The 13169-nt window shown below is 29.7% G+C and overlaps 1 protein-coding gene across 1 annotated transcript; it reads left to right on the top strand.

Moving 5' to 3' along the window:
• Positions 1-6913: 6913 nt before the first annotated feature.
• Positions 6914-9283, top strand: LOC129874334 (uncharacterized protein At3g28850-like). The gene is made up of 2 exons (XM_055949593.1): positions 6914-9065; positions 9154-9283. Exon 1 carries the CDS (start codon positions 7805-7807, stop codon positions 9062-9064), a length of 1260 nt encoding a protein of 419 aa, XP_055805568.1. The 5' UTR covers positions 6914-7804; the 3' UTR covers position 9065; positions 9154-9283.
• Positions 9284-13169: the final 3886 nt, after the last annotated feature.

Genomic DNA, 13169 nt, shown 5'->3' with positions numbered 1-13169 from the left:
ATAAGAACCATAAAAGGGGAAATATTAGGGAGTCGTGTAGAAGTTCAATTAATTCTTTAGGAATGAATCCAAAAATCTTTCGGGGGGAGAAGAAAGTAGCTAGCAAAAATATGAGTTTTATAAATCAAAATCCACTTTAGTCATAAATGCATGAAGTTAATTTGGGAAAGAAAATAATTAATATGCAGCAGCTGCAAGTACACCATGTATTAAAGGTTGTACTAAATAAATTTCGCCAAAAGATTTCTGATCAGAGCCTTTTACCATTCTTTTCAGTAATGGTGAGAAAAGGAAGGGTAAAAAGAGAGACAACCAAACAGTGAAGCCCATAGTTGCGAGGTGTCATGATATTAAATAATTATTAGCAATCATGAAGATGATTTAATATAATATATGAATTTAAAAAAATATAATGGAACTTTCATATATGAATTTAATGTGTAGGCCACTTTTGTACAGTAATAAATTGTTAGACATTACGTGCCATAAAGTGGGAAGGTCATAGATTCCCACTTTAAGATTAAAAGGAGGGAGTTTTTTTTTTTTTCTCTCTCTCTCATATTTTGAAGAAGAAAAAATGCAATAATTTTGATTATACAAAAATCTGAAAGTAGAAGAAATGAATGGAGAGACATCCAAAGGATAAGAGGGTATTAGATTTTATGGGTAGGTTGGTTTGTTGAAAATGATACCAATTGGAAGGTAATCTGTCCTTGTATACTTATTTTTAGATGGTCCATCATAGCTTCTGAGGTTCAAAATCCTCACAAACATAGTCCAAAATATATTAACAGAAATAGATTTTTCTGTATATATAATAAAAATATATTTTTTTACGTTAGTAAATCAAGAGAAACTTGCTAACAGCCTAGCACTTTGAATTGAACAACCTTATTGTCTGAAATGTTTAACCGTAAATCCTAATAGATAATCGAGATTTAATGTTTAGCCGTAAATCCTAATAAAACAACGAAAGAGTTATTTTTTCTTATTAAAATCTTAAATATTTATGTGACATTATATTATTAAGAATAAACGAATAGTGAATTATTGTGATGATGGCAAATGATAATGGCATTTCAATATCGGATGAATGGCGTTTTGTTATTGAAGTACTCAGAGTGACAGTGTCCCCTTTCTTTTTTTCTCTCTCTCCTATATAAGCCACTGTTAAATAGCCAGCTGTGCCACTTTTGTTGCTTCTTTTTCAAGGCCCCCAACAAAAAGATGGTTTCCCCTTTGATTAGCATCATAGCCAAAAGAGGAATCAAGAATTTACCTCCCACTCAAAAATCCACAACTTCTCATCTAATTTCTACTTCTAGCCTTCTGCACCATGCGTCTTGTGACTTATTTAACATTCTAAATCTTTTTACTACCAGAAGAATAACAATTACACTTCAATCAACTAAGTATGGAATGAGATGAAGTTGGAGTTTTGTTGATTTGAGCTTTTAAGTTGTATTATTTGCTTATAAATATAAAAATCTCAAAAGTTCTGAAAACTATCCCAATTTTTTATATAATTTTATTAAATAAGCAAAATTGCATAACAAAAGTATACCACACCATCACAATAAAAATTACAACATTTATTGATAGAATTTTAGTTCAATAAAAAAATAAAAATGAACATGAGTCAATATCATTAATAACTATATCATCATGTGAATATTTCATCAATCTTTTGAGATATAAATGGTGGATTTTTATTACAAATATAAAGTTGTGGTTAATTTTCGTATTTGAAAAATGTGAAATTATGATATGAATTTTTCCAAATTAAATTTTTTAAAGAATTTAAAATTTCATCTTTGATTTTAAATCGAAAAAATTACATGTCCAAACATCTGCCTACCGAATATGAACTAATTTAACCAAGGGAACATTTTACAAAACAAAATATATATTGGTACGGCTGAAAGTAGAATTGGATTGTGGGAGGGTTTTGGGTTTGCCCTGGCTCCCCTACCTTCATAAGATTTTTTTGTTTCATTTGGGTGCACAAATCAGTACCATTGATTCCATTGCCTGGCCACTTTTCTGGTGACTTTATAATAATTTTATAAAAGGGAAAAGACATAAATTTTTCGTTCTACTGAAAAGTCAGTGACACATTTAAACTATCATAGCGATCTATTACACACCTAAACTATCTAAAAGTGAAATTATTATCCCCTACAACTGACGTGACAAAAAAAAGCGCATTAGTTTTTCTGTAAAGTAAAAAAAAATTAAAAAAATAAAATCACCCTACCCTCACATCATTTCTTCTTCACACCCACCTACCATCTTCTTCTTCGCATCCATCTCTATTTACTCCCCATTTTGAATCTTGATTTTTTTATTTCAAAATTTGGACTATGATACATAAACTGTAATCATATCACTTACATGTCTTTTATATACAAATTTCATACAAAAAAATTACTATATACTTTCCATATTATGCCATTTACAATTCAATAAAAATACACATAATAGAACTACAAAAAATATCATAACTATACAAGTTCAAATGCAGTAATGAAAGATAAATTCTTACTAATTTCATTGAAAATTAATGTCAACACAATTGAAAGTTAATATAAAAACCTAATGACAAATATATTAATAATATAGCTAAATCACACGACTTTCAAATTAATTACATGTCGTTTACATATAGAGTATACACCCATTGCATACCACTATGACAAGTCTACACAAATTCTATGCCAAATCACTTTCCTGCCATTTAGGTTGACAGAGTACAAATTTCAATTCAAAGGTATATGTCAATTTCATTTTACTTTCATGCTATTTCATATCTGGAGTATATTTCATGTCAAAAAAATACTATATATTTAAAATACAACTGTAAAACACACAATAAAAAATGTAGTTTGTTGTAACAATAAACAATCTAAAAATATACATAATGTATACCAAAATCATTCCATTTTCACAAAAAAAAAATCAAGACATAAATGATATCAATTTTCTAGTAATTCCATACAATTTTCATACAGGGGTATACATAAAAAAAATTAAAAAAGAATTTGTTCATAAATATAAATACTTTCATAACATGTTTTGCCTTTTTTGATTTGATGATTTTTGAATCCTTCAATGTTGAACTACTGGGTCTTTTCCTAGAAGGTTTTGAAGGCTCACCCTTTTTCACAGTTTTTCATTTTTTGATTTATTCTCATTTACGAAATCAAAATCAGCATCAGAATTTGAAAAAACGGATGATAAGAATCGGATGAGTGAGACTCCAACATCTTCCCCTTTCTTTTTTTCTCCTTCTCTGTGTTTCTTTGTTCTTCACTTGAGTTTTCTTCTTCTTAGATGTATTCTTCTGAGGAGTTGGATTCTCAGAAGGACCCATAAAATCGTTGAAATCGTGTTGAACAGAGATGTTTTGAAATGGAGTGGAAACTATTTTGAATAAAGTTGAATAGAGAAGGTAAAGTGAAAAGAGAAAAAGAAGCTGAAAACTACACGATAAAGGTAAAAAACAAAATGTAACAATCTCTCTCCAGATAATTATCTCATATTGATTATGCTCTAAATAAATACATTAAAAAGGATTAATTTAAACTAATTTTAAATAAATACAGATATGTTAAGACTTGTATATAAAATGTTCTAAGTGGTAAATACTTAAAATTACATTTAAAAATTATAATATTGACTCTTAAATACATATGGTGTGATTTTTCAATTCAAAATTTAAGGATAATAGACGACGACAGTAGAAATAGAAAGCTATAAAAGCACCATAAGCCACTTGTAATAAAAACAAGTAAGTAAATTTGCCCCCAACTTTATTGGATTAGACGATATTACTGAAATTCTTCAATTTCAAGTGCTTGATTTCGATTGAAACAAAAATATATATTAAATGGACAAAATTTCACACATCTACAAGACGTTTTATATATGTATATATATATATATATATATATATATATATATATATATATATATATTAACACTATATCCCTTTCATATTATGTTGATCATAGCATAAAGCATGTGAGTCTATTGATAGGTTCTTTGCTTAAACTTATGTTAAAAGATGTTTTGTTGAAGATTGTGAATGAAGCGGCTACGCTACTTAATTTATAATCATTAACTTAACATTGTTTAACCTAATCATAATCACTTGCTAAATTTTGTAATATTAACAGTGGTCGGTCTCGTTGCAAATTTCTCTGACATATTCATACAGTTATTTTGAGTTTGAGATTTTTAAACACACAATTAAAAGACTACAAATCAGGTGGTCCCCAGCCAGGAAGCAGACCCCAGGTTCAACTGAATCAGACAGTAATTTTGACTGTTATATTTAAATTAAAATATTATGTAATATATATAAATAATTTATGCAGAATTTAATAAGAAACAAAAGGAATTTAATCCAGCAATCATAGATTAAAATTTCTAGCTTCGCTTTGTGGACCAGACTATACTAAAACTAAATACTGTTCGTCTCAAGTTCCATATAAGAGCATAGACAGTTATAAGTGATTTATTTGGAAAAGTAATTACATTGCTTATAATAAATTTTTTTTACGGTGCTTATAATAAGTGGAGTAAAATAATTAATGAGCAAAAGTTATATATAGGGTAAGCAATATGGGTGGGCCGTGGGTGTTTTGGACGGTTGGAATTGGATATGAAAATGGGAAAATTATGTATTTAGTCAAAATTTCTAACTTATTTATTAAAAATAGCTATATTTTAAAATTTTATTTAAAAGAATAATATTATATATATAGCAAATTAAATGTATCCTAATCTAATTCCTAAATTATCCCAACTGAAACCCACGTATTTGGCACCTAATAATTATCACGTTCTCTCTCATTCTATTTCCTCTTTCCATTCCCTCCATGTTCCATTCTTAAAATTTCAACTCCCATTTCTATCTCATCAAAAGTGTAATATTTTTTTTCCAAAAATTGTTAAATTATTCCAAAAGATATACATCACAATCTCATTTATTCAGGTAAGCAAATATTCAGCATATATCTTTCACGATTTTATTGGATTTTTAGAGATTTGAGGAAGAACACAATATTTGAAGAAGAAGTCGAACAACTTGTTGAAGACCAAATTGAGAACATAACAATTTTTTCTTCACATAATATTTGTATTTTATTCAAAATATTTAGTTTGTATTCATTACAATAGGTATGCCAACTGGTTTAGAATTTTTTTCACAATCTATTTGCACTTTCAATATATTTTATCCTTTATCAAGTTGTATTATTTACAGTATTTATGCTATTTTGTATTTGTATTAATTAAAATTTTCATGTTGTATCTTGCGTACTACATTGAGTTTTTTAGATGAAACTTATATTTATTTGTAGATTGTATTTATTGCAATAGTTAATAGGTATGCCAACTGAGTTAGGGTTTTTAAGCAGATATGTATCCTATTTTTCACAATCTATTTGTATGTTTTCAGAATGTTGTATCATTTCGTAAACAACCGCCCTACCTTTCAAGGTGGGGGTTAGGTCTGCGTACACTCTACCCTCCCCAGACCCCACATGGTGGGACTATACTGGGCTTGTTGTTGTTGTTGTACCGTATGTATGCCATTTGATTTTGTATTTATGTAAGCTTGTTTGTATCCATGCATTATTTTCACAGTCTATTTGTATTTTTCAAAATTTAGTATCCTTTCTGAAACTGTATTCATTCAAGTTTATAGATGGTTTGTATTTGTATTCAATTCAATTTTACATGTTGTATCTTGTATTCTACATTGGTCTTTTTTCATGAAATTTGTAGTCATTTTAAAATCATTGGTTTCTTTTATTAAACTTATTCGTTCTTCCTCATAGGTTAATTCAACAAAACTTTTGAAATAATACATTTTAGATTAAAGCTAGAAGATCAAACTTGAAATACGACGATAGTTCTTTTATGAAAGAAATAGGTCTCGTACGTTCAAAACGACCTAACGGTTCGTTACAAATCGATGAAGATCTTTATTATTCTAACAACAATATTTGATTACCTGAATTGAATTTGAGGAAGAAGGATCATTATCAATGAAGAATTCAATCCAATACAAATTTTCGATCGATTATTGGGTTTCAGGAAGAAGAAGGAGAATCTCCTAATCTTTGTAAGATGTATTCTGTTAATTAAAACTTTAAAAAAAATACATAAATGAATTAAATAGCAAACTAAATATAACTATTTTTAATAAATATTGAACGCGTAGTTAAGGAGTCATATTAAATGATAAAATGTTGCTATTTTGAAAATTTTCCCTATGAAAATTTCGATTTTGGTATTCGGATTTAAATTAAAAATTACAATCCAAATAAGTTCGGTTTTGATTGAACTTTTTAAGTTCGATTTTGGATTAATCAATTTGGATGTTTTTGAATTTTTGATTTTGAGTCTTTAAGATATGCCATAATAATTAACAGTCTCAATTCACCTAAACATTTATTTCGTAAAATACATAACTTTCTATTATGAACAAGGATTGAGGTCACCATACCATAATGAAAGAGTTTGTCACTAGGTATTTGACCAAATAGGACCGTCCAATTCCCGTAGAATCTATCTCTAAAATATCTCTAGAGGAAGATAAGGCTAAGCAGAGCAAAAATGAATTACTAATCTATTGAATCTTTGAAATTGCACTTATTAGTATCGAAAATGTATAAAATGGTTAGGGTCGAATATAGGATCAGATTTCAGATATCCGAAAATTCATTCTGAAATTCGTAAATTTGAAAAATAAAACTCAAAGTCGAATCCATCGTAAAAAAAAATGAGCTTGAATTCGAATCTCGGGTTGGCCCAGACTATGTCCACCCCAGGGAAGCAACATATACACACCCAGAAATAAATTGAGTTGGGAGTTGGAATATAAAGAGTGATGTGTGTGTGCAAGTTTTTACGTTATATTTTCTCCCTTGGAAGGCTCAAAATTCAAATGTCATTCACTTTTAACCTTTTTCATCAGTTATCTATCAATTGTATATCAGCCATTTTCTGATCATCACACCAAGAACACCACAGCCTTGTTTATACGCAAGCTGTTTCCCTTTTCCAAAACAGAAAGGTTGATTGTTTCTACTACCATTCATCTACCCACTGACTGGGTCGTTTTTGTTTTTTGTCCATTTTCGATTGAGACAGAGATAAATAGAGAATTTGGTAGTGGGGAAAGGAGAAAGAAATGTGATGGGAAACTGCTGAAAGGGTCTTTCTGTTCTCCGCCTCCGCCCTATTCTTTTGACTTCTCCTTCCTTACCCCTTTTCTTCTTTTTCCCATTTCTTTTAGTTTATGGCATCCACTGTTTCGTTGCCCCTTTGTTCATCTCATTCATCCTCTGATCACTGCGAAATTCTTGCTGTCTGACGTATGATCAAAGTTAATGTTTTGATTAAGCCATTGATTTTTTTGTCGTTAATCAATTTCGGGCTTATTTCGATTTCTATTTTAGTTGGAAAAACTAATCAAAAGATTTTATCTGTGCGGCTTTCCATTGGTGAGCTCTGTTTTTCAGAGGTTCAATTCTCTCTCTTTACCTCTTCGATTTCAGTGATTCTCTTCTCTTAAATTTTTAATTTTCAGTGCTATTTTCCTCCATTTTTAATTCCTCGATTTGGTTGCTTAATGTTGGAATCTATGCCTAATCTAATTACTCCACCCACCTTAATCATCTGAGAATGTTCTTCTAATCTCTTCTTGCCACATTAAAAAATAAATAAATACCAATTGATTTCTTTGGGGATAAAGTATACTTTTTCTTCCACAAAATTAATATCTGCAATAATGGGTTGTGCGACTTCGAAGCCGAAGGTGTGCCACAAATGCAGGGCTCCTTGTTCACCGGTGCGCCGGAGCTACTCAATGCACGACGATAGCTACCATATGGTGGCTCTCACTTCATCCACGTTAGGATCTCTGAAGCTTGATCCACTCAACCAAAGTCAATCAATCAAAGACGATAGATCTTCTTTTGAGCTTTGTGATTTCGATGAAGTGAAGAGCTGCAAAGAAGAATTTGCTATGGGTTTGATTGAAGCAAAAACATGGTCAGAAATGATCAATGAGAAAATCCCCAAAGTGGTTCCGAAAACCCCCATTAGAACTCCACCTGGTGAGCCAGAAACTATCAATACTTGGGAATTAATGGAAGGTCTTGAAGATTCAAGTCCCCTTAAACCTGCTCATCATGTTCGAAGTTTTTCATTCCATGTTTCTCCAAATCCAAATCCATCACAATATGATCTGCCTACGCCCAGAGTTAAAGATCATATCGAAGGTTCCCCAAAGCCATTGTGGGAGGAGGTAGCTGAAGATGAAACGAACTCAAATTCAAACGACACATCAATCGTGTCCGAGTTTGATCCTGAAGTGATTTCTACATTCAGAAAAGCATTAGAAGATCTCCCGCCGGCAAACCCATTTCACCTTAAACCGTTAATTACTGAAAAACAGCAGCCGGGGGCCGACGAGGAAGATCCATTGGAGATACTGGATGTGAAGAAAGTAAATGGGGAAGTACCAGAGTACAAGGTCGGTAAAGATAAAATTGTTGTTTATTTCACAAGCCTAAGAGGGGTGAGGAAAACATATGAGGATTGTTGTCATGTTCGAGTGATTCTGAAGGGATTAGGTATCAAAATCGACGAAAGAGATGTATCAATGCATTCGGGGTTCAAAGAGGAACTGAAAGAATTGCTGGGAAATGAATACAGTAGAGGGGGATTGCCTAGGATATTTATGGGGAAAAAATACATTGGTGGAGCTGATGAAATACGTCGAATGAACGAGGATGGAAAACTGGAGAAGTTCGTAGAAAACTGTGAAAGAATTGAGGATGGTGCTGTCATTGGAGGTTGTAATTGTGAAGCCTGTGGAGATATTAGATTTGTACCTTGTGAGACATGTTCGGGGAGCTGTAAAATTTATTATGAAGAAGATAACGAAGAAGAACTCGAAGAACTCGAAGAAGATGAATACGGCTTCCAACGATGCCCAGATTGCAATGAGAACGGACTTATTCGATGTCCAATTTGTTGTGATTAAGGTTGATCACAAAATTTTCTTGGTCTTCCTTTTTTTCCTAATTTTGTTTGGATTAATTTTTATTTTTTTGGATGATGTTTTTTGTACAGTGAAGAGTTTTGATTGAGTTTAATATAGTCATAACCAACCAAAAACATGTTCCAAGCTCTGGAGTTGTGGTGTTAAAAGTCTTCTGTAATACATTTTCCAGGTAAAACGAGAAGCCTATACAATTTTGAATTTTTCCCTTTATAATGTATTGTATTGTGTAGTTGATATACCAGATACTCTGGACTTGTGTTTGCTTAGCTTCTGCTGCATTAGTAAATACTAAAAATACCGTTACAGTCGGTATTTATCCGTAACAATGTGTTACAGTTAATACTGATAGAGTAATACATTCTTTATTTTTAGAAAATTTTAACTATATATATACAAAACGAATTGAAAGGAACAGGTGTACTTACACCTACTGGTTTAAATTATGCATCCATCGGCCGACGAAATTTAAATGCTGTGTGTTGGGTTTGGTTTGTATTGATTTTAAAATTTCGAGTCTTTGTTTTTATTGTTTGATCAGCGCGTTTCAAACAGGGGTAATATTTTGTGGTCATAATTGTGCTACTACCATTTTTTATTGTTGTCTTGTGTCCACCTAATGGCAAATTTAGAAATTTTGCTTCAAGTAGGCAAACCTTAATATGTATATATTAAAAGTATAATATTTAACTAATATAAACAATATAATTCTAACAAAGCGTGTTTAATTGATCATCTTTGGTCCCGCCACTATTTGCTTCTTTCAAGGGCTTGGAAGTTGTAGAATCTCATCGCATAGGCAATTTGATTTATTGTATAATATAAAGTTTATGTCCTCATCAGAGCCCTAATAATTTTTGATAATGTTAGTGACTAAATCAGTGGCTCAAGAAGAAGTTGAAGGCTAGAGACGGAAAGTGCAATTCAGAGTCCATAACTTTACAGCATGCTGCTTAAAGTAGTATTGAAATTTGAATTTGAGATTTTTTTTTCATTGATTGTGTTGAAAATATAACTAATTCGACCCAGGTCACTTACAAAGTAATTACAATTAAAACTTTACTGGAAAAAAGGAGGAGGTTAATTTAGATGACAAACAATATGATTGATCCATATGATAAAAAATACAGTAGCTTGATATCACAAGTTTGAGGTATCTTTTGACTCCTAATAGTTTTTAGGAAAAACTTGAAAAAAACTTAAGAAGTAGTGTTTGACCATATAATTTCTCATTACTTATGCAAATATATTTGTCAAATATCTCAAGTTTTCAAGTTTTAGAAAAAATTAGAACTTGTGAACTTGAGAAATTTTAAAAATTTAAAAATTATCGCAAACTTTTATATGTTATAAAACACTCGTCATTTATTATCGGAAAGTGATTGTGAGTATTTTATAAAAAAATAGTTTATTATTAACACTTCCGGAAAAGAATAGTTTGAATGACAAAATTGAGAAAAAGGAACAATTTGTTTTTAATTCGATTAATGTATTGCTCTTGCTCATATTGTTATTTTGTTGTTGGTGATTATTATCAATTATATTATAATATTTTTTTTTAACGGAACATGTTCATTATAAGATGATAACACAAACTTATGGTTGTTTTAAATAATTTTTAGAACTTACGGATATAAAATAATATTTTTTGAAACAATCAAATATTTTTGAGCAATTTTGTGGCCAAACGCTAGCTAATTATCACGCGAGTATAAAAAATTTCATAACAATCAATATATAAAACTTAGATATTTCAAAGTAAATAAAACTTATCTCCCATCCATGCCAAATTTTACACCAAATGCTATATTTGGTATAAAATTTGGTACAAAGTTGCTCCAATCCATGCCAAATTTTGCACCAATTTGGTGTGTGAATAGTATAACACCAAATTTGGTGTGTAATGTTTATTTAATTATATTTCATTAATGATTTCACTTTTATTTGTGTTATTCATTATTATGTATAATATGTAATATTTACTAGCAATTTATATTATTTAAAAAATTATGATATAAAATAATTTTATATTAAACATTTATAATTTGAAACAATATGAAAATTATATAGAGTGAATGTTTTTTAGAAAGAATTTTGTTTTATAAAATAAGAAAATATAAATGAAATAATAAATAATAAATAATAAATAAAGCAAAAAATAATAATATAATAATTAAGAGAGAGAAAAAGATTCTTTTTAGGTGTAAAATTTGATAAGTTGGAGTTAATTTACACCAAATTTGATTTAAAATTTGGTGTTAGAGTTGGAGATGCCCTAAATCCGTTAATTTTTAGGCTTGCCCTTTTTATAAAATAAATATTTTTTTAAAAAAGGAAAAAATAAATAAGTAGCAAGTAAGGATGTAGACAGATAGAATCATAGGTCTCCATTCCGAATAGAGGAAAACAAAAGAGAAAAAAAACAGATTGGAAAGCATCAAATTTGGGTTATTGACAACTTTGATTTATTAATATATTCATCTGATGATGTGCCAAAAGTCGAGGAGTAGTTCAATTTAATCATTCTCCGTGACGGCAACTGCCTTTTTCTTGTGTAAAATTTTCAACTCTTTGAGGCGCAAACAATTAATAATGGTTAAGAACTTTTGTTGAGTAAGGTTATGTTCTAAGCTAGTATCTAATGTGACATTAAATTAAATAAACATTGCCATCGAATTTGCTTTATAGGAATTCGTCGTCTAATTTAAAAATGTTTGTGGTACACCACAAACATTTTAGACCACTGACTAATTCATTTTGGACGTATTTTAATCTGGTTAGTTAAGTGGGAATGATTATGACTTTCATCATTCATATATAAATGAACCTGAATTTATCACCATTTGCCTTCTTTGAGTACTTTCCAAATAGCTAATTACGTAAATATACTATATTAAGAAAATATTTATTATTTATAACAATAATATTTTTTTCATTGGACAATTATAATACAGTTTTAATAATTTTAATATATATTAGCGAAAATAATTTATAAAACTCATATAATACAAATTTTATTCATGGATAATATATTTATCACACACTTTAATACATTGTGTCAATTTCTTACTAAACATGTATAATATATTTTAAAACACTTATAATACATTTATATTGCATGCATAATTCACTTTTAATACATGACAAATATATCATAATATTGCTATAAATGATAATAAATAAAAAATATCGCTAAAATCAGTATATATGTATTAAAAACTATTCTCTCTGTTAATTTTTCCAATAGCAAATAGGAATTAAATATTGTAAATGTTAAAGCATAAAGGAAGGGGTATTATAGTCCAAACATAATGATTTCCCATTACCCATTTTTAGGGTGTTTATGGAACCTTTTTGGCCTTTAAGAAAAGCACCAATGAGTATTGAATAAAAAGAGTTTAACTTATCTTCACTAAACGGTGTTAATTCTTTTTACGATTAATTACTACTACTTTTAATCATAAGTAAAATTAGTAACCGAAAAAATAAGTCAAGCAACCCTTCTATATAGCAGATGAAATTGCACTGCTCGAGTAAATATCTGATTATACTTATTTTTTTTATTAGCGGTTCACTTTGTTCCATCAATTTCAAATACTAAAACAACAATTCATAATGTAATTCCATAAGTAAATTACAAAAAGTGACGGGTGGAGATTATCAAACAGTATTCATTTCCCACAAATTAGCAGAAAATTTAGGATTGCACTATGTTGATGGACCGGAAGTTTGATAATTGGAAAAGCAGAACATAAATTAGTAGTACCACAAGACAGATTGTAGGAAAGTTGGGACAAATATATAGGGTAATCAAATTAATGAAAGTTGAGGATTAAGTGAAATGGAGTTTAATTAAAGATTTTAATAGCACCATATCATAGTTGCAACCTCATCACACCTATTGGTAGAGAAATTACGCACCACCTATTTAGTTAGCCTTTGATGCTTGCACCTCTAAAAGAACATTTAAAGTAGTCATGTTGTATCATTATCACTGAAAAGTGATTAAGCTCCAATATTCTAAGAAATTGACATGTTATTAGGAGAGGAGAATTAATTCTCCAACATTAAACAATATTTAGATATG

Source organism: Solanum dulcamara, chromosome 11, assembly GCF_947179165.1.
Source record: "Solanum dulcamara chromosome 11, daSolDulc1.2, whole genome shotgun sequence".
NCBI lineage: Eukaryota > Viridiplantae > Streptophyta > Magnoliopsida > Solanales > Solanaceae > Solanum > Solanum dulcamara.
Note: the sequence above shows the minus strand (reverse complement) of the source record. Positions and strands in the feature narration are given on the sequence as shown.

What these genes read in the sequence shown, in the direction of transcription:
- LOC129874334 (XM_055949593.1), top strand. Translation starts at nt 7,805, where the DNA reads ATGGGTTGTGCGACTTCGAAGCCGAAGGTGTGCCACAAATGCAGGGCT.